General features: G+C 46.4%; 1 protein-coding gene across 2 annotated transcripts in view; it reads left to right on the top strand.

The window, feature by feature from the left end:
• PI4KA (phosphatidylinositol 4-kinase alpha) overlaps nucleotides 1–23,087 on the top strand; it is a 2,470,135-nt gene that overhangs the window by 2,406,698 nt on the left and 40,350 nt on the right. For both annotated transcript variants that reach the window (XM_069619956.1, XM_069619957.1), the window contains one exon: nucleotides 12,594–12,677. In XM_069619956.1, the coding sequence (XP_069476057.1) occupies nucleotides 12,594–12,677 (84 nt within the window). The remainder of the gene's footprint in view (nucleotides 1–12,593; nucleotides 12,678–23,087) is intronic.

Genomic DNA, 23,087 nt, shown 5'->3' on the forward strand with positions numbered 1-23,087 from the left:
CAGGGCTCTTTCTTCACAATCCCTACCATCATGCGGTTCTTAAAGGGGTTTTGCATCTAATTTTGTTATTCTGGCATGGAATTTAAAGTTAGTGTTGACTTTCTTGATGGGTGCTCCATTTGAGCCCATGTATTCATGTTCGTTAAGATTACTCACCCTTAAGATGATTTTTCTGGTAGTCATCACTTCCACGTGACGGGTGAGCGAGCGCCAGGCTTTTTCCGTTAAGCCTCGCTATTTGTGTTTTTCCAAAGAAAAGGGGATGCTGAGAGTAAGGCCAACACGTAGGTCTAGCTCCTTGCATTTCTTCCTAAGGTAGTCTCAGATTTCCATCACTCTTAAATGATCCATCTTCCTGTGTTTTTTCCTCTGCTGCTGCACCCTCCTAAGGCAGAGGAGCAAATCCATCACCTATACCTGGTGCGGGCTCTCAGCTGCTGTGTGTTTCGGTTGAGGTACGTTAGGAAAAATGATCATCTTTTCGTGCATTAAGCTGGTACCCATGTTGGCAAGGTTGTGACTAAACATGCCCTTTCGAGGTGGATCATTCTCTGCATTTCAGAATGCTATGATCTTGCAGGAGGGGATGTATCTACCTGCGGGACAGATATGTGGGCCATGTTGCACACATTTACATAACTGTACTGCTTGGATTCCCTTGCTTCGGCGGAACAGTCCTCCAGAGTTTTCTGGCATAGATGGCGTCCTCTCACTCTACCCCCACCTCCAAATTAACATACTGCTGTGAGAGTCTAAAATAGATGAGGAATCCTTGGGAGGACGGAATCCATTAGGAGAACATGGAGCAGGTTGGGGGAGTGGAAGCGATTAATCTGTGGGAGGAATAACCATTAGAAAGAACATTACAGAGAGTTGAGTAATTAGTTTTTCTATATAAAGAATATATTTTTATGAATGTATTATGTGGACGGTTGTTTATTTTGTGTTTTCCTAAGAGTTTTCCTTAACTGTTCAGCCGTAGTACCACTTGTAGAGTTAGGATATTTTGAGTGAACACTATGTAAGTCAAGAAGGTTGCTATATTTGGACCCTGCACTTAGGACCTAAGAAATATTGGTATTGCACAAAATTAACTAAGAGAAAATGCTGAATGTGCTTTTACTGCACATTTGGCAGTGATGAAAATGCTGAATCGCATTATACCGAAAAATAATGGGATTTGGGGGGTGTCCCCCACTTCCATTAGATAGATTTCCGGGGAATATAAAGTTTAACAAACATTTTTTTAAAAAGAATGTTCCTACCCACTTTAGGAACTGATGCTGCAAGTAGAAGGAGGAAAGTATAAGTAAGAGAAGGTAAGTGATCCACAAAGAAGTATGTATGGGTAAAGGGGTATCTCGTAGGGGGATGCAGGAAAGAGTAATCTATGTGATCAATGTGCGACTCCATGTTTGTATTCGGCTTTTTTGTATGTAAAATTTGAGGCCTCGCAGTAATCACATAGATCCGAAATATCTTGCTAACATTGGGTAATTGATCTTTTAGGTTTAGAAAATGTATGATCAAACTTGTTCCATAGTTTAGTAGAAATCTGTGGAAATTCAGATTTCAATATTAGAGAACAGGGAACTGAGAATCTGAAATCATTTGACAGTCTGGAGGCATCTGAATTTATTAGATAAAAATGTTTTTGTCAATATTACCTTCAGTTTGTTTAGAGGCCAAGAGTTGCAGCTGAGAGTCTTCATGTTACTTTTTGAGTTCCAATGGGGAGCTGTAGCTGGCATGCTCAGATAGTGAATTTGCCAATAAGTGCTACAACATTTGGATGGACAAGCTTTTGAGAATTTGTATTTGCTAACTGCTCCAGAAAGGAAGTACTACTCCATGGAAAACAGATCTTCTCTGAGTATTCTCTGCTTTCTCCAGCATGGGTCTGGCATGGATTCCCATGCTCATGAATATTCCCCGTCATCGGGCTGGGAATCCTCGGTAAAGAAAAAATCAGTTGCGGTTTCGTTTCTGAACTGTCTTTCTCCTAATAACCATTCACTGGTCTCTGGGTCATACTGCCCCCAGCCAATGTTTGTTTGTTTGTTTGTTAGTTTATTTATTTGTAGTGCGCGCCACACCCGGAGGTAACCGGGCGCGTGCTCAAGAATACTTTAAGCTTACAGGTTACAGTTGCATACAGTTACAGATTCCAAGTAATTACATGGAGCATTGACAGCAAAAGGATGACGATATACAAGGTTGTATACACAGTTATTTGTACACAGAGGTGTATACACAGTATACATTGAGAGTTAAAGGAGCATGTCGGTGTACGTTCAGTTGCAGGTTGACAGGTGGGTCAGGCGTGAGTAGTCCTAGTGTCGGTCAGTTATAGGTCATTTTCTTTGAGCCATTTAATACAGTTGAGTCTGAAGTGTGGATAGGATTGGTCAGACCCTAAGGAAGATGGGAGGGAGTTCCACAGCTGGGCCGCTTTGACAGGGAAGCTGTTGCCTTCGGCTGTGCTCAATTTAAATGGGGGTACAACTAGCTGGTTGGTATATGCTTCTCGGGTGGGTCTGTTAGAGGTTTGTCTTTTGAATCTTTCTGTTAGGTATTTGGGGGCTAGGTCATTGATACTTTTGAATGTTAGTGATACTGTTTTAAGTTTAATTTTGCCCGCTGTACAGAGCCATATATGCTCTCTTCTTGGGATTCCTAGTGCGGCTCTAAGGGCATTGTTCTGCAAGGTTTGGATTTTTTGCAGTGTGTGTTTATTGGACCCTATGTATAGTGCGTTGCAATAGTCCAATTTGGATAATACCAGAGCTCTTGATAGAGTGAGGCAGCTGGTAGTGGTCAAGTATGGTTTAGCTGCTCTGATCAGTTTACAGGTGTATGCAGTGCTAGAGGCCATCACTCTCACCTGCTTTGTTAGGGAGAGGCAAGAGTCGAGGTAAAAACCTAATGTTTTTACCTCTTTTGCTACTTTGATGGTGTTGCCATCTAAAACAAATGATGAATAGTCATTGTTCAGTCTTTTGATATTTTGTGCGTTCCCCAGTATGATGAGTTCCGTTTTGTCATCATTCAGGCATAGACCATGATGGGCCATCCATGCCTGGATGATGAGGTATATCTTGTTCACCAAGGCCAAATCCTGTTGGTAATCCCCCGAAAGTGGGATGAGATTCTGAGTGTCATGTGCATAGTTTGTGTAGGTGACACCCAGAAGGTCCAGATCATCAAACAGAGGCTTCGTAAAGATGTTATACATGGTCGGAGAGACACAGGATCCCTGGGGAACGCCGCATGTGATGGGTACTGATTCAGATGCTGCAGAGGTAGAGAAAACCCTCATGGTTCTGCCACTTCAGAACGACTTGATCCAAGCAATGGCATGTGTGGAGAAGTGGGCCGCAGATTCCAGGTGGGAGCAGAGCACATCATGGTCCACCAGGTCAAATGCCGCTGAGAGATCCAATAGGAGGAGTAGGGCAGTTTTTCCACGATCTCTCATCTCATCGACTTGGGTTTTGAGATCGATAAGTGCAGTTTCAGTACTATGTTGAGGCCTGAAGCCTGATTGTCTGGTACCTAATAGTTGATGCAGCTCTAGTTATTTTTGGATCTGTAGATAAGCCACTCTGTCTAGTATTTTTAGCAGGAATGGTACCGTAGTGATTGGTCTGTAGTTGGCCGGGATGGAGGGGTCCAGGGTTTGCTTTTTAAGAAGGGGGAGGACCCATGATTGTTTAAGGTTGTCTGGTATTGTGCCTGATGCAAAAGAGGCATTGATAAGTTTTGAAATAAATGGGGATAGGTCTCTGGCCGCGTCTTATCAGTTGTGCTGGGCATATGTCACCTCAACAGTTGGTTGGTTTGAGCAAAAGTATTATTTTTTCAATCTCTGAAATGGTTACTTTGTAGAAGCTGAATTCATGTTCTGGTTTGGTAGAGGTGGGTGGTTTACCATTTTGATAGGTTGAAGGAGGAATATTTTGTTTCTTATTCTCAATTTTGGTTTGGAGTATGGTGATTTTGTCGTTTAGAGCTTTTTGGATGTTAGAGCACCACGTTTTATTTTTGTTGCAGTTGTCAGGAATAGGGATGGGGTTTTCCAGTTCCTTTAGTATAATGAATAGCTCTTTGGTTCCGGATTTAGCCTGTAGTATTCTGTTGTTAAAATTCTCTTTTTTTGCTCTCTTTATTTCATTTTTGTAAATCTTGGAGGCATTGATGAGAGCTGCTTTATTTGTCTCAGATGGAGTTAGTCGCCAGGTGGATTCGCATTTGCGTTTTTCAACCTTAGGGATTTGAGAAGAGGGATGAACCAGGTGTTTAGGTGTGCTCTGGGCTTACTTTTTCTCATTTTCAAAGGGGCGATAGTGTCCAGGGCTTTGGCCATGGTTGAGTTGAATTCGTTTACTAGAGCTGATGGATTTGGCGAATCAAGGAAGGAATTATTTCTGGTTGGTAAGGGGGGGGGGGCAATATAGTTTCCTTAGGTTGGTCGGTGTTTTCGTTTATGAGGAAGGTTATTAGCGCATGATCTGTCCAGATTTGTGGGCAAACATCAGTAATTGTTACATTACAGTTGTGGTTGGCTACCCAGTCGAGTGTTTGACCTTTTTCGTGGGTAGGTTGTGATATTCTTTGGATAAATCCAAGTTCTGTAATGACATTGGCGATATTGATCGATTGCAAGTCTTTGTGGTCATTGAATCCTAAATTCATATCTCCCAGAAGGATGGCTTGCGATGAGGTTTTTAGATTATTTGAGAGGATCATAGAGAAGTCCTCCTCAAAGGTTCCAATGGGGCCAGGTGGCCTGTAGATGAGGTGTATGTTGATAGACTGAGAGGATGATGTTAAGAGTTTAGCGGTTAAGGATTTGCAGGATTTAGTATTTGAAGGCGTTTTTATTTTTATGGTGAGACTATTTTTAGCGATGATGTCTAAGCCACCTCCTCGAGAGTTGGTTCTATCTTCTCTGAGAATGTTGTAGTTAGGGGGCAGGGCAAGCATCAGAGCGGGTCCTGCTGCTTGGTGTAGCCAGGTTTCTGTTATGGCTAGGAGGTCATAATCACCTATTTGGATGAGATCAGAGATTTCAGTGGCATGTGCTATTAATGACCTGGCATTAATAAGGGCACCCTTCAGGGGTGTGTTTGGTTTAGGTGTTGCGGGAGTGACGCAACTTTTATTTTTGGTAGGTTTATTGCTTGACGTCCGGTGATTGTTGATGGGACTGTTAATGTGGGAGTCTCTTTTGGTGGGGGAGGTGTTTAATTTGGGGGCATTACGTTGGATGTCTCTTCTATTACTCTATTACTAGGTTTGGAGACTAGTCTGGCTAGAGGTTCATAGATTTTAGGTAATCTTGACCGTAACTTTGCATTTCTGCTTAAGGTGTCACACGGGATATTTGTTTAGAGGGTGGTGGAGGATAAGTGACTTTATAGACTGTGGGTTAGCGTCTGGGGTGATGGAGGGTCGGTGCTCGTCAGAATTCAGTGTCACAGTAGGCATAGATTGCGGTGGGTGGTTTCCTGTTGTCATTGTGTACCAGAGGGTGGACAGGAAGATGAGGGTGGAGATCATTCTATCCCAGGGATAGTTGTCTATATCTGGTGGGGGGCGCAGTAACGTCTAGGAAAGTCACTAGTAGGTTGTTGAATTTGTGATTTCTAACATTGTAGTAGCATCATATTGATTAGCAGCAGCAGTGGGCTAAGATATAGGCAACACAGGGCTGGCTATAGTCAGCACAATGGCTAAGTATGGGCAACACAAGGCAGAGTTTAGGCAGAACAAGGCTAAGTATAGGCAACACAATGGCTAAATATGGGCAACGCAGGCTAAGTGTGGGCAGTTAGCGCTATTTTGCAAGATAGCATCCGCAATATTGAGGACGCTTATCGTTGGTAGGCTAGATGCAACATATACATACTAGGCTGAAATAGTCTAGATTCAACACAGGCACAGCGGGCTGAGATTGGCTAGAGACAGCATAGGTACGGTGCAATGAACTGAGTACAGGGTAGGCACAATCGGCATTACAAATATGGCAATTGATTTGACTTAATGCACTAGGTCAGGACAGGGTAAGCGCATGGGTACGCGGCGGCCTGGCATAATAGAGGTGAGCAGTGGGCCAGTTCAACTTTGTCTAAGTGGGCATAGAGCTCAGTATGCACAGTACACAGAATGTTCTAGGACAAATCAGAGTAGGCAGGTTTAACAGTTCCACAGTACCTGGGCGCAGATTAGCATTTTCTACAGTGCCTAGATACGAATTTCAGCGTTAGGGCTTGGAATGCTAGGTAGTCTCAAAGGTGCATGTTTAGCAGATTATCATTTTCTACAGTGCCTAGATACGAATTTCAGCGCTGGGGCTTGAAATGCTGGTTAGTGTCACAAATACAGGTTTCACAACTGTACAATACCTAGGTCCAAAAACAGTATGTGGAGGTGGCATGCTAGTGGTGGTAAGACGCAGGTACATTTGAGCTAGGTACAGGTTTAAGAGTATAGGCCAGAAGAGTTCACGAGGATGGGAGCTGAAGCTGAGGGTGGTGAGCCTCTCGAGTGATTGCGCAATCTCGAGCTGCTAGATCAGATATATGGCAGCGGGAGTCTAGTGCAGCGCGTGTTTGTGAGGCAAATTGCGGCACGCAGATCATTAGAACATCACTGATAAATAGCAGTGGGAATGATAAGTGGTCTAAGTCAAGTAGCAAGTATTCTATTTCAGCTAGATGCCGTGCATCGGTATGTAGAGCACTTTTTCGTTTGCCGGTATGCTATAGTGCTGGAGGTAGTAGCGCACGGTCTATGACTTACTGTGCAATGTGATGGATTAGGTGACCATCCGCGAGACGGCTACTGGTGGGCGCTCAGACGAGGGGCGCAGGATGACCACAAGCGCGAGATTGTGGGGTGCGTGTAGGCACAATGAGGCAGCGTGTCATCGCCTTGCGCCGGTTGCGCACGTTCAGCACCGTCAGATGCCCTCTACCAATGACTGCCCTCTACCTAAGCCCCTCCTCTGGCAGCCATCTTCAGATTTTTACCGCACGGTCAATCGTGCCTCAAGCTCCACCGTTTCTACTTCCGATCAACGGGGACCCATTTCGGATTTTTCTTACGCCCCTCAAGGGCGAGTTTTCATTGAGTTTCACTTCTTGGAGGATTCCAGAAGATCTTTGAGGCCCAACCCGTGTGGACATGGCCAGGACAAAGGAAACACGACTTCAGGAGCTGCCCTGGATGCGGATTACAAAATGTTTTCAAGGAAGATGAGCACTCTCTGTGCCTCTACTGCCTTCAGGACGATGCATCGCATGTGGAAAAGGACTGTGCGTTTTGTAGGAATATGTCCGAATGGACAATGAGAGATCGTCATACTCGACTCACCAATTGGCTGGAGTGGAAGAGCCCAGCAGCAGGTGAGAAGAAGAAGAAGTCTGAGCCGTCTTCTAAGACCTTTGAGGGTGCTCCGCTGACGGGGGCCCAACAGAAGGCAAAGCACTGTGAGTCTGCGGGCACCGGGAGCGCCAGGGCTCTTTGGCTGCCAGGCAGGGCGCGATGTCACCGACACCATCAACCACGAGCCAAGGCTCTGGCACGGGGAAAAGGAAATCGGAGAACCTGGGTAAGCTTCAGGAGAAGCCCCGGTCGATCCCGACGGCGGCAGCCGAGGGGGAGCCAGGCAGCTTCCCTCCCCCAAGGTGAAGGCCTCAGGTGCGCCCAAAGTCGCAAAGGCCCTGATTCACCCAGCTAAGGCCTCGATTGAGGGAGTCGTGGCGGCCCGGGCGGAGAAAGAGGGGGGGCACGGTAGACATTATGGGCATCTGAGCTCTTCCAGCTCTGCTCCGAAGAACAGAAGGAAGGTTTCCTCTACCAACGGCGGGAGGCCAAGAGGAAGACTGTCCTCTCAGTCCCGTTACTGGATGACATCTAGGACGAGGGGCTGGCACTCCTGAAGAACCCGTCCATGGCTCCTGCTAAGAGAGACTGGTACGAGAAAAAGTACAGAGTCCCGGATTCTGCCCCTATGTGCCTTAGGGCACAGCCGTCCCCGGATTCAGTGGTCTCCGCGGCGGCCAAGAAGAAAGTGGCGGGGGCGATGGCTTCGACTTCAACATCCCCGCCGGACTGCGAGGGGAAGAAGCTGGACGCCATGGGACTACGGGTCATCTCGTCGGCGGCGACGACTATTAAAGCGCCCAACGCCCTTGCGATCGTGGCACACTACGACAGGGAGCTGTGGTTCAAGATCGCTCCCTTGCTGGACTTCCTCCCGGACAACAAGAGGGCTGAGGCCCTAGAGATCCTAGAGGAAGGCGAGATAGCTTCGGACCACACCATTACGGTGGCCACACTGGCTTTCGTCAGATGGGCAATGGCGTTTGCCTTCGCCGGCGCTGTTGGCTTAAGGCCACCGACTTCCGCCAGGACGTGCAGAACAGGGTTCTGGACATGCCCTTCGACGGGAAAAACCTGTTCGGCCCGACAGTGGACGCGTCACTGCAGGCCATCAAGGCGGACACCGAGATGGCTCAGGCCTTGGGTGTTCTTCAACAACGATGGCCGTCCTTTCGGAACTCCGGAAGGCAAGCATGGTGCCTCCAAAGGATTCGGCGGCGGTTTCTCGTTGTACCGTCAAGTGGCCCGCTCCTCGTCGCAGGAAGCCTACAGAGGACGCGGCAAGACAGGAGGATTGCATCGTCGTCGCCGCCCAGGAGGCCAAGGTGGCAAGGCTGTGACAAAACAGGACTGAACCGGCCGTGGCATTGGGCCCCCACCCGAGCACCCCGGTGGGAGGCCGGCTGGCGAATTTGTCAGCGTGTGGGAGTCCATCTCCACCGACTGTTGGGTGCTGCATGCCCTGGCCCGCGGGCACACCCTGGAATTTCAGAGAAGGTGCCCCCGCATACCTCCCGTGGCCAGGAAGGAAAACCACGTCCCACAACTACTTCTGGAGGTGCGAGCGATACTAAGAAAGGGAACCATAGAACTCGTCCCAAAAAGGCACCGGGGCTCCGGAGTGTACTCGCGGTACTTCCTCGTCCAGAAGAAGACCGGCGGTTGGCGACCCATCCTTCGTCTAAACAAGTACATCAAGTCTCAGAAATTCTGGATGGTCACCCTCCAGCACGTGCTGGGACAGCTGGAGGAAGGCGATTTCCTGTCGTTGCTGGACTTGGAGGATGCCTACTTCCACATCCCCATCCTAAAGGGGCACCGCAAATTCCTGAGATTCGTAGTCCAGGGGTGGCACTACCATTTCAAGGCCCTTCCCTTCGATTCGTTTTCACCAAGTGCCTGGCACCAGTGGCGGCGCGGCTGTGCCTGGAGGGGAGCCACGTCTACCCCTACGTGGATGGAGCAAAGTCAAGTGAACTCGCCGTCGATCACACACCGAAGACCGTCCAACTGCTCATGGATCTGGGATTCTCAATCAACTTCGCAAAATCCCACTTGGTACCATCGCAAGTCGCCCTGTTCCTGGGAGCCAGACTCAACACAGTGGCGCGATTGGCGTCACCATTGGAGGAAAGGACGAAGGCCATCCTGGGCAAGGAACAACGGCTGTTGACCATGGATGCGGCCAGGGTGAGGTCCATCAAGTCGGCATGATGTCATTGTGCATCTGCCTCGTGCGCCTTTGCAGGCTGCGGATGCCACCACTGCAAGAGTTCCCCCACACCCATTGGATGCAAGCGGCCGGCAGTTTCGAAGACAGGATCCCACTCAACAAGACTTTCCGCCAAGAGATCCGGTGGTGGAGCACCCGCACGCATCTTGCAGCGGGCATGGACTTCCAGACCCCGGCACATCAGGAAACGGTGATGACGGACGCCTCCCTGGAGGGATGGGGAGCGCACAAAGGAGAGCTTCACGCAAGAGGCCTTAGGCTCCCGGAAGAGAGGTCACTACACATCAATGTCCTGGAGCTCCAAGCTGTGTTCTGGGCCCTCAGGTCATTCCTTCCGTCCCTCAAGGGCAAGGTGGTGAGGGTCTTCAACGACACCACCACCACGATGTTCTACATCCGGAAGCAGGGGGGCACCAGATCCCCAGCCCTATCCAAGGAAGCGCAGGATCTGTGGCAGTGGGCCGTCGCCCAAGGGATGTTTCTGGTACCCTTCCATCTGGCAGGAATAAAGAACACCATCGCCAGCTCACTCAGCAGGGAGCTGTGTTCGTGCCACGAGTGGGAGCTGCGGCAGGATCAAATGGATCTCCTATTCCAACGATGGGGAAATCCCCTGATCGACCTATTCGCGATGGCGACGAACGCTAAGTGCCAGAGTTTCGCCAGCATGTTTCCCCAGCCGGGGAGCATCGGCGATGCCTTCTCATTCCCTTGGGACGGCCTATTCCTGTATGCGTTCCCATCGTTGCCCTTGCTACTGTGACTCATCAGTCAACTCAGACTGTCCCGAGGCAGGATGATCCTCGTCGCACCGGCGTGGCCGAGGCAGATTTGGTTCCCTGACCTTCTGGACATGTCAGCGTCCCCCCCAGCCAAACTGCTGAAGGATGCGGATCTTCTCACCAGAGAAGGAGGCGCCATCCTCCACCACGACCCAGGGTCGCTGAACCTGCAGGCCTGGCTCCTGCAGCACTAAAGTTCGAAGGGTACGATATCCCGGCGGAATGCAAGGTGGTGCTTGTAAAGGCCAGGGCGTCCTCGACTCTCAAGTGCTATTGACACAAATGGAAGAGGGTTCTCTGTTTGGTGCCGTGCACAGAAGATTAACCCTCTGCGGATTACGTCCCCTCAAGTGCTGCCGTATTTGCTGTCGCTAGCCAAGGCGGGGCTGGCTCATGCCTCCATCAAGATCCATCTGGAGGCTATCTCCCGCTACACCAGAACTCCGGGGCGATCATCTCTGTGGTCCCATCGCCTGATGAAGGAGTTCATGAAAGGACTATTCAGATCGTTCCCGCCAGTGAAGGCCCCAGCGTGGGAACTCAGCGTGGTGCTGACCAGGCTCATGGGGCCGCCATTCGAGCCGCTGCATTCGGCACCGTTGAAGTTCCTGTCGTGGAAGACAGCGTTTCTTGTGGCCATCACCTCTGCACGACGAGTGGGAGAGATCCAAGCCCTCTCCTGTAAACCTCCATACCTGATATTCCACGAGATGAGGGTGGTACTGAGGATGCACCCCTCCTTCATGCCCAGGTGCCGTCGGACTTCCATCTCAACGAACCCTTGGTGTTACCTGTTTTCTTCCCGTCGCCTTCGTTGCCGGCCGAAAGGACTTTGCACTCGCTAGATGTGGCTAGAGCGCTGAAGTTCTACATGGACCCCACGAAGAGTCTGCAGAAGACATCACAGCTGTTTGTTAACTTTGGACCTGTGAATCAAGGGAAGGCCCTCTTGAAGGCATCCATTTCCAGATGGCTCTCCGGCTGCATCATGCACTGTCACCGGTTGGCAAACCGACCCTTGCCTGGCTGTCCGATAGCCCATTCGACCAGAGCAATCGCTGCTACCACAGTGTTCCTGTCTGGTGTGCCTCTGCTGGACATCTGCAGGGCTGCTACGTGGAGGTCGACACACACCTTCACGAGATTCTACTGTGTGGACCGGGATTCCAAGGAGGAGTCCAGAGTCGGCCAGGCAGTGCTGCGCAACCTGTTCGCCTGAAGGTGGGCCTGGTGAGGAGGTAAGAGATGCTTAATGTTGAGTTGATGAAATGCTTAATGTTGAGTCTTGCCACCTCCCGTGGTTGTGCATGTGTGTACTGCTATGTATTCTTGTATTCATGAGCATGTGAATCCATGCCAGACCCCATGCTTGAGAAGGAACAAGTTACTTACCTGTAACTGTTGTTCTCCAGCATGGGTCTGGCATGGATTCACATGCGAACCCTCCCTGCTACCGTTCTGCGACTCTTCTCTTGGTCCTACTGCCACTTTACGTGCTACCAAATCTGAAGATGGCTGCCAGAGGAGGGGCTTAGGTAGAGGGCAGTCATTGGCTGGGGCAGTATGACCCAGAGACCATTTATTGGTTATTAGGAGAAAGACAGTTCAGAAACGAAACTAAAACTGAGTTTTTCTTTACCGAGGATTCCCAGCCTGACGACGGGGAATATTCATGAGCATGTGAATCCATGCCAGAACCATGCTGGAGAACAACAGTTACAGGTAAGTAACTTGTTCCTTACCCCTTTTTGAAATTACTCTTCAACTTTCCCTGTTCCTAAACAGCTGTCCCAGCACCCATAAGCACCCATTGAATCATGCTGTGTTGGGTGGGAGGACATCCTTCCTATCAGCTTTCACATCCTTCTTTCATCTAATGATTTTTGAGCCACCCTGTAGCATTGGTCATCCTTTGCCCTACCTTGGACTGAGGCCACTGCCTCCATCAGCCTTTAGACTTGTTTTAATGCGACTGCACGGAGAGCACAGTGTTTTCGTTGAGTGTTAGGGATATCCTATCTGATTATCATGGACGCTACAAAGACACATTAGTATTGAAAAAAAATAGAGGTTGGACTATTTGGTTTACAATCTGGGGATTAATCACATGTTTCTTATGTATCTGCTGTCTTGTTCTCATTAGTAAAACCGTATTGTAATGGATTCTTTTTGTTTTATCTTTCAAACAGACACAGGTTTAGCCCCAACGTGACAGAGCGAGAAGCTGCGATTTTCATCCTTAAAATGATTCAGAACTGTTTCCTCAGTAACAGGTCAGGCACTTAAAGATATAAAGATTTGCAGACATGCTTCACCCGTCCCGTAGCTTCCCTCCTCTCATCCTACCCTCATATTGTCTGTTCTTACTTTGCTTCTTGACTGTATAACATGCCCATGTTAATATCTATACAGAGTTCTCCGGAAGAGGTCTTTCATGAAGTTAGGACTCGTGGCGGGTCGAGTACAGGGAGCACTTGCAAATGAAGTCTGCTATTTGCCTTTGTTACATGTACAGTTCATTGCACTCCGTTTTATTTTTTTATTGGTATGAACAGTTGTTATATGTACAAGCAGAACTTTTTTATAACATCAGAGTCAAACCAAATAAACAGGAAAGATAATCCCCCCCCACCCCAAACAAATTCCATCAACATTTCAAAAATATACACACAGTATTTGACACCATGATACACAATATTAAGATCACCCCCATAAAACAATTCCAAATCTCTTGATTATAATCGCCTTCTGCCATCATTCCTATATTTAACACAATGTGTTTACTTAATACATTCAAACTTGTTCAATCAGCAAATAAACGTCCATGATTGTCTCTCCACATAGCTTACAGCACCTCTGATCACGGGAGATACCAATGCGAGCGCTCATGATTTTAAAGTCGGCATGCAATTAAATGTAATCGGCATATATTTCCTGATGATCGATGCCTGGGCATGGGGCCTCAAATGTTTAGGTTTAGTTTCTTTGCACAATATAACATATACATTCTTTGCTGTTTTTCTTTGTGGCCAGTTCCACCCAACTGCTTTTTATCAATAGTTTTCAATAGTTTCTTTACTCTATACATATATTTAGATACTTCCTTCTCATTGTGCCACTGCCAATTGGATGGATCCATTATGCCTCGATCTTCTTTGCCCATTCCAGACAGCTGTTACGCATAGGTGTATCCCGTTTGGTATAGACCTATATATCATGTGTACAAGAGCATTGTACACCATTTCATTTATTCTCCTGATTAACAATACACATTTTATAGAGACCACAGTGCCAGTACTGGTCAGCCCACACTCAAGCATGATATACTCACAAGGCATCGACCAGGGTAGCCTGATGAGTTTCTTTCATGATTTCCTGTCCAATATCTTTAATTCTCCAATATATTTTCGCCATACCTCCACACCATATGTCATGAGAGATAATTTATTTGCCTGATAAATGGTAAGGACAGTATTAACAGTATGGCCCCAATTTATCCCAATTAGTTTGCCTATCATTCATTTTGTCCCAATGTGCTTGCCATGTCAGTTGTTCATCAATAATGATCCCCAAATATTTGTATTTAGCTACCGCCTCAACCGGACTGCCATTCAGAGTCCATATAAAATTAAATGTTCTCTTCCGGCCCTGCTTGAATTCCATTACCTTTGTCTTACTGACATTGATCTGTATCCCATTCAGTGTGGCATCCAGCGCACTCAACCTGTTTTGTAGCCCATATGTAGGCCATAATGTCAACATCATCTGCATACCTCAGCCATGATGCGCGGGGGCTCATTGAAGATCAGTCAGATACAGATTGAACCGGGTCAGTGCAAGTATACAACCCTGCTTTACCCCACAACAGGTGCCAAACCAGCTGGATAACCTCAGTTCGCCATCTAATCTAATGCACAATCTAGTGTTGACATTAAGCCTGATTATCATCAATAGCAGTTCTCTAGGGATTCCCAGGGCATTCAATTTATACCACAGACGTTATTTTATTATAGTATCGAATGCCGCAGAGAAATCAATAAATGCTGCATACACCATTCCTTGACGGCCACACCAACTGTTCTCTATCAATGATGTCAGTAATCAGATTATAGACCGTTGAGGACCCCTTTCTGAATCCAGTCTGATTTGGAGGGATTATGTTATTTTCACTTACCCTTTCTAGCGAAGATCTTTGTTGGTATAACCAGCATCGCGAGCATGAAATAATTACCGGGGCAACTTCTACACCCATTTGTATACACCGGAACAATGTTGCTGTCTGTCCATGAGCTAGGGATTAAGCCACTGTTACTAATGCAGGTCATATGCCCATTTCACTGGATTATTTCTGACCAAGGCATGGCATGAGCCATCAGGTCCCGCCTCCCAATAGCAATTCAGACTATTAATAATACCCATTAGTAAAAGAGTGGTAGGAACGCCCGTCCACTTCGTTTCTTGATCAGGACACTCCATGGAATAAGTAATGCCCTCAGCTGTTTCTCTCAGTGTGTTACCAATAAGATCTTCCCACTCTTTACTAGAGGCACCAGATATCAAGGAGTACGAGTTATTGGTGTCCCTTATGATTTTCCAAAACCCAGTGGTATTACCACTATTGGCATACCCTGCCAACGAGAGCCACAGCTCAGCTGTTTACATTTAAGGGGCCTATGCACCCCGATGCTGTAAGCGCTTCTATGTTCTTTAATTGCTCTGAAGAGATCACTGTTCTCTAAATTGCCCCTATCTCGCTTATGAAGTTTAGCCATGCGCTCAATGTCTTGTCTTTTTTAGAGATGTGTTTATTGACATTTTGCAATAAATGACAAACTGAAAGTGCTCTCCATGCCCAGATCCACCCCCATGCATCTCACCCCTCCCCCCACGTAGAGCTGCTACCCTCCTAGTGCTCAGTAACATATTCCCCCAAAGCTCGTGACCATGGCGGCAGCATCAGACAATGTTCAAAATCTATAGGTTTTCAGGGGCACATTTGAATGCGTAGTCCTCCCACAGGTATGTCAACACCAACCCCCAATCCTCCCAGAATTCCGTATAATCCCCCTGAATTATGTATGTAACGCACTCCATTGCTAGAATATTCCATATCTTAGACAACCATTACCGAGCTACCCTGAGCAAGGCTGCCAACAACATAACCTTACAAGCCTTGGACTGCGCTGTCCCGTATGGAGCTGTTTCCCTCCCCCAGAGACCCAACATGCAAGCCTCCATCCCCTGCGAAAGATCTGTGTTCAATATATCTTTGATGGATTTTTGCACCTGCTCCCAAAAGGGTAATATAGCCGGACAAGATCTCACCATGGTATAGGGCCATTGGATAAGAACCTTGTACCATGCTTCTCTCTGCTAGATAGGCCAAGTAAGCTTGGGCATATTACTCCACAAGAATCCCCATTCCTCCTGCCAAATTTGCTGACCCACTGTTCCCTCCCACTTGCCCATGTACGGCCATGTGGTCTTCGTAGCACCCCCACAATAAAGGCGTATAGTGCCGAAATTAACCGTGTCTCCTGTAAGAAAGGCATGGTATCAAAGCAAGACAGACACAAGTGATCTCAGTTCAAGGGTGTTTATTAAACTGTAAAATGGGTGAGATAAATGCCTTATCTAAACCTAAATCTAAGATGGGAGCAAGCTACGACCATCAAATAATAATACTGTCCAAGCGGAGTCTAGTCAAATTAAAAAAAAACCTATACTAAGAAACCTATTGCCAATCCATACTGCTATGTTAGAAAATACTGTGGGATAATATTCATAAGAAAAGAAAGAAGTGTTCACAAAATGATGTCAGGATGTTAAGGCCGGGGTCTCCTTTCCCCACGTTTTTAGCACGGGACAAGGCGGGACTCCGGAGCACAGCACACTCCTGGGATTTTCTAGCACAAGCTTACAGTTCCTTTTCTCTATATCGGGAACTTATGTGCCCAAGTCTCTTCTCGTGCAGTCTCTTGCTTCAAAGGGTCTGATATGTTAAAACAGGGGTCCCCAACCTTTTGTGCGCAATGAGCAAAATTGGCATATCAAATTAAATGGTGAGCAACATCAATTTTTCGACCGAACATATCGGCGCACAGTTGGCGGACAAATGATTGCAACACAAATTAGAAATGTAACAAAGTTAAAACTGCGTATAGAACATTTAATTTGCAGTACTTAATAGTTATCTAGACCACGTGTTATTCTAGTCAAGGAAATGTGCAAGGCCTTTAACTTCATTTGACGTTAAGTGGTTTTTTACAAGAAATGTTGGGGAAACTGAGTGGTCAGTAGTACATTTTTAGACATGTAGGACCAGTCCAGCTGTTCATAAATAAAGTAGGAGTAAATAAACATTACCAGGGTTCGAGGTTCCCGGACAAAATATTATTGCAAATGTATGGACGGTAAAAATGGCCACAAACAGAGCACTGATTTCTCAGGTCTACTGAGATTCAGCCTTGGATTTTATGGAATCTTTAATGGCAAATGGTGCATTCCTAAGCATGCAAGATCGGCAATACTGTTCCTCAGTTATTGATGACTGTATTGTGGATGGTTTTTTTCTTCAGGAATGTTATGAAATGTTACATTTCTTATTGATCAAAGAGTAAACAGAATCCTCTTGAGTACATTTTTCAATGGCCGGGGTAGGCACCACGAAGAAGATATCTGACAGCCAGAGAGGCTGGTTGGCGATGCCTACGCTCGTAAAGGAGGCATTGGAAAGAATTACTAATTCACAAGAAATTAAGATATTCTCTTAAAACTGTTGAACAGTTCAGATGCCACAAAGGAAAGCGTCAGCTTGTTTGAGACTTTAGGAGAAACTATTGAGGACAGAGCTATTGGCAAACCGTGCCCCCAAGTTCAGGAGTTCCAGGTTATAGAAAGGGATGCACCATGGTTTGATGCAGAATGTAGAATCTCGAAAAGAAAACTGAACCATGATTTAATGAGGGGTGTGTACACTGCTGGTCAGATTTATAGTTTCAAAATGGCATATAAAATTGCCTTTAGACAAAAAAAGAATTTGAAAAACAATGGGAGCTTTTTTGAAGGACACCAAATCGTTTTATGTTTATTGCTGTTGTCAAGACAGGCATTATGCCATCCCCTTAGACAAGTATTTCTTGGACCACCAGCCCCTCACGGTTATAGGCCAATTCCCTTACTGGACATTGGGGCTCATTACGAGTTTGGTGGCATCTCAACGGTACCGTTACTGCCACTAGGTCCACTAGTATCACTGCCAGATTACAAGTGGTGGTTTGGCGGTGTTAGTCCCCAATTATGGAGTCCGTAGCACTCCAGGGTGGATTTCGTCGGTATTTGATTGATAGAAACCTAATGTGGTGTAATTTGCATTTTATTGGAGTCTGTGACAAATCTGTGGATGCTGTCCCTTCTCCCCTATGGGGAAGACCATTCCCATGGGGCCAGGGCGATACGTCCTTGGTACAATAGTTCCCCTGAGGGTGGTGCACAGGGAGAGGATCACATAGGAGAGGAAACCCCTCATGTGACTAGGAATGGCCCTACCCTGAGAACACCATATCCTTGCCAAACACCGGACCCTAGAACCCCCCTTCCTATAACCCAAAGAACAACCCCTTCCCTAATAGACTCATGAGCTATAGTCGCCCTGCCATTTCCCTAGATAAGTACTGGGACTATGAAGAGCACAACCGACCCAAGGGAGATCAAGGGTAGAAATACTGAGACGAGGAAGAATGGGGAAGAGTTGAAAGATATGCTATTGACAACCACTGAGACAAAGAAGATGCATGGAGGAATGTAGAGTGTACCGCATAACCAACATGAGCATTCTAGACAACTTGGAATAAGTACTGGGATGAAGAGGAGGAGCGGAGGCATGAAGAGTTCTCCTAAGAACCACAATGAGCAGTTTAGGTGTTGCTGGTTGCTCATTGGCCAATGCAGAGTAGAAAAGGAAGAGGGACTCAGGAAGAAGTTGTCTAGTCCTCCATGAAGGAGCTGCAGGAGCCAGCACGGTGCAGGAAGGTGCAAGGATGCACAGCAGGATGCCAAGAGGGGAGCTGGAAGGACAGGGCCCAGTCCACAGTGGAAGGACCAGAAGGCGAGCTGACAGAGAGGAACCTGGTGTTCCTGCAGACAGGGAAGCGTGTGAAAGGAAGACCACGCTGCCCTGGGAAAGATTGACACTACAGTGTTCCCGGGCAGACCAGAGCCACTACAAAGGGGGAGCACTCAGGCTGGCTTGTGGGAAAATAAGACGGTGCAGTCAGCATCTTAATAGTCACAGTACCTGGCAGGCATGTGGACCATGTCTGTCCCCCAACAAGAGAAACTTAAAGGTCTGGGACCCACCAAACAAAAGCAAAATGAGTCCTCTTCCTTGTGGCGGTACTTGGGAGGAAAGGGCTCCAAGTACCCTCATGCAACGAAGGGGGGTTTGGGACCCACTACATGAGAAACACACAAGTCCTCTTCCTCGTGGTGGTACTTGGGAGAAGAGGGCTCCCAGTTCCCGAACATAAAGAGGGGTCTAGGGAACAATCCCATGAGAAGAAGGGAAACCTCAGAGTAATTTACTAAGGACCATACTTGGCAGGGAAGTGAACCAAGTTGGCCCAAGCGGAAAGAGAGAGAAGCAGAGATTTGGGACCTACAAGAGAAGGAACCAGGGCAAAGGAGTCATTGCCCCTGGTTGTGGTCCAATAAATAGAGAGTTGCCAAGAGAAGGAACCAGGACAAGGGAGTCGTTGCCCCTGGTTGTTGCAAAGTTTGTGCACCAGAGAAATATCTAAGATCTTAATGGAACTTTGTTTTACATTTAAGAACGTTGGGTTTGGAACCTTTGTTGTTTGGAACTTTTGTTACTTGGAACTATTTGATTGGATCTACAACCTATTCTTCTGAATTTAGAAGACCTTTTGTTTTTTATAGGTTAGTCAATAGTGTGAGGGATGGAAATAGGCTTTGGACTTGTGACGGTGTACTATTTACTTTAGACAAGATATCCTGACAGTTTCCTTAGTTTTGGTTGAGGTAGGGAAAGCCCTCTTAGCTTTAGGGAAAGCCAGGAGTTTCCCCAGTCCCCCACCCTTTTACTTTCAATAAAAGTATAGGTCAATCAACACGAGCCCACTGTGTCCGAGTCCTACTTCGACATTCATAAAGGTCACTAATGGTTTTTTAAGTCTTATCCAACATCATACGCAGACATCTCAGCATCTGTCCAATATACAAGATTGTGGAATTATACATTGTTTTCCAACACCAATAAAGGTGACAAGCAGGGATGTCAGTTGGTTCCAATGTATTCCTTTTGGATGGTGATTCTAGTACTTCCCTTAGGAAAGTTAATCCACCCTCCACCTGAATGGCTCATTTTATAGCATGCTTCCTTATGCAGAAGACACAGCTATTTTGGACTTGCCCCCAGTAGGTCTCCAACAGGGCCTGCTAAACACAAGTTACTATTTTGGAAATTACAGTTTGAAATTAAATATAATAAACAAAAATGATGGTGTTCAGGCAAAGCGTGAAACCTTGCAACTAGTTTTTAAATGAATGTAGATATGAGGGGGCAGTCTCATTTTTATTTGAGCCTACTCTTCTAAAAGAGCAGTGCTTGTGTCAGTCATTTTAAGAAGATAGGTGAAAAGACATCATTAATGATTAAATGGCTTTTTACGTTGTTATTTCAAGTTTGCTGCATTCTGTTTGGAGAAGTGTCTGGAGGTATATAAGACAAAAGGTCTGCTCCATGATTTTAAGGCCGGAAAATCTAGGGTGGTTAGAACTGTCATTTCCTGGAGGAGTTGCAAAATATATTCCTGTGCCAAGTAGCAGTTCTCCCTGCAGATACACCTGCTAGCGCCTTGGAGCTGAATTGGGGGTGTTCAATTTGAAAGTGTCAGGCCAGTTAAGAATTTTTTTCCTTATTTTTTAAAAGCACATCTGGGATGTTCTGCTAATCATAAAGTGAATTCAGATAAAGTGCGAGTGTAGCCTCCCCTGGTGAAGAAAAATACTGTGGTTATGGGCGGTTGTAAGGCACTTTCCATTTGGGTAGGGATGGGATATAACTAAATTTGGTGCATTAAGTAACCTCAAAATAGCTCAAAAGCAAGAGCTTGTCCGATGGAAAAAGAGTCAGAAGTCCAAAATAGGCTGCCCACTTTAGCCTTATATACAGACTTACGTACACATATAAGAGGACAAGGAGAAATCTGTGAAATAAGATCCCCAGAATGCAGGAGGCTAGTGGTAATGGTACATTTAAATGTACCCACTCCTCAATAAGTTAAGAAAGTGTGCAGGAGGAAGCACAAAGTGCGCTTGCAAAATAGGAGTCAAAGATTTGGTTAATTTTCTGTTAATTTGCCGTTGTTTCTCTGTTTTGCATAAGCGTGGAATGCATGGGAGCTATGTTATATATAATTAGTTGCAATGATCAGGCTTTTATATATAGCAGGTTTGAATATGTTAAAGTTGCTTTTTTATTTTGTGCTTGTTCTATGTGAATTGTATGAAAAATATGAAACCTGTTTTTAAATGTTGCTGACTTAATGGAGAAATACGATTAAATATTAATTAGTACTTCAGGTCATTACATGGTAGGCTTTGAAGATCACTTCATTGGGCCTTTGGAGGTTACTTCCAGAGAATTATTTATGAATGTTATGGCAAATGTTGTTTTAAAGCTCCAGAACCCTGTTGCATTGGTGAAAAAGTGGTTAGGAATAAAAATAAAACCTTTCTCAATTATTTGGAGCATATTTTCTCTGCCCAAAAGGAATTTTACACAAGACTTAGTGGGAAACATTGGTTAAAACTTTGAGCATTTGATGACCACTTTATAGAGGGGTGTGGTGGTGTTAACTAAGTATTTGAATCAATTAATTGGCTTGTTAGTTTAAACCGATTAACAATAACTTGATTGGAATACAGGTCAAATTAATTATGAAAAATGTGACATGCATTTACCGTATCTGGCCATTAACCATGTGCCAGATGGGCAGAGTATCAAACGATGACCATTTATCCGCAAGGACACTATGTAATAATAAATACAGGTGACACCAAAATTAATATTGTTGATAAATATGCATGGTGGCATCAAACACAAACCTCACTTGTACAGAAAGTGTGCATGCACATTAATTAATAAACGTAACTTGGGTATGCATGCCACCTCCTTGTCCATTATTCTCATACTAGCTGTACCAAGGAACAGAATATGCCCATTTTCTCCATGACACAAACATGGATCAAATATTGTACTCATTAATACATTTGTCAGCTGGGCAAAGTAACTGGAGATGACAGGGTTTTAGCAATGACACTACTATACCAAGTAAGGGCATTTACTGAAAAACTATGTGCATGGTGGCACCAAACACAAATCTTGCATGTATAAAAATAAGCCAGCTGGAAACACAGGGGCTCATTGGCAAACATTCTTGCACAGTCCAGGACTCTGTCCTGACTACAGTGCTACTGAGGTCTCATCCATTCAGCACCTCCTTCCAGGCCTCCTCATCATGGCCCAGAGCAACTGGCGAGCAACAATTTAGGGTGCCGCGAGCAATATGTTGCTCCCGAGCTACACGTTGGGGATCCCTGTGTTAAAACAACAAAACAAAAGTTCCTCCAATCAATCTTCCCGTCAGTGATTACCCTTCACCCTTGAATCCCCTATGGCCAGTGCAGCCTTCAAAAACTCAAGGTTCGCACAGTGTTCCCCTCAACCGGGCGTAAATGTCACTTTCACAATTCCCTCAGTCGGGTTCACATTTTCCACAGATCACAATTTCACCAAAAAGTCATTCTAGACCTTTTAGGTTCTTCCCTTTGTCCTAAGTCCAGGTCTCTAAGCCAGCCCCAGCCAGGCTATGCACAATTCATTCATCCTCAAGGTTCTAGGGTGTGTTAGGAGTCACCCCAATTTGCAGTCATACCTCAGTCAGATTCACGTCTGCCCCCACAACGCGTCAGGCATTTGAGTGTACAAGGGGTTTGGATTAACCCTCAAATGACTACCTTGACACCTCACGCCAGCTTCCCCTAAGGCCTCTTGGTATTTGTTGTTTCTCATGGTTCGAGAGAGGCGGCACTAGCCAGAGACGTTCGAATGAGCACCCACGTGGTGTCCGACCACTCTTCTCTGGTGCCAGCTTCTCTCACAAAGTTCACCGGGCTCTCCCTCTGCCAGGCTCAGACCCTTCCCATAATGTTTACAAGGGTCTCCCTCTGCTGGGCCCGGACCCTCCTCAAAAAATTCACAGGGGTCTCCCTCTGCCGGGCTTGGACGCTCCTCACAAAGTTCCCAGGGATCTCCCTCTACCGGGCTCAGATCCCTCTTACAAAGTTCACAGTCTTCCATAAGTAGGTTTTTGGACTCCCAGTCCCAGAATGCACTTATAAGAATTTCGTTCCCACTTCACAGCTACCTAAAACGGGCTTCCATGTCTTGGGAGCTGTAGGAGCCACAAGGGGGATGTTTCAATGAGGTCAGGGTATTACCTTTTACCCCTCATGGACCTGGGTTCGCCTGTCTGGCCCCAGGAGAGGAGTCCTGCTATAGGTACCGTCGGGCAAACCCAGCTGGCCCTGGTCTTGCCTTCTGGTAATACAGCTCTCTCCTCCAGACTGCAGTTTCCTTTCAAATAGCAGGGCCAGTGTTT

Source organism: Ambystoma mexicanum, chromosome 10, assembly GCF_040938575.1.
Source record: "Ambystoma mexicanum isolate Mex_15411 chromosome 10, UKY_AmexF1_1, whole genome shotgun sequence".
Taxonomy (NCBI): Eukaryota; Metazoa; Chordata; class Amphibia; order Caudata; family Ambystomatidae; genus Ambystoma; species Ambystoma mexicanum.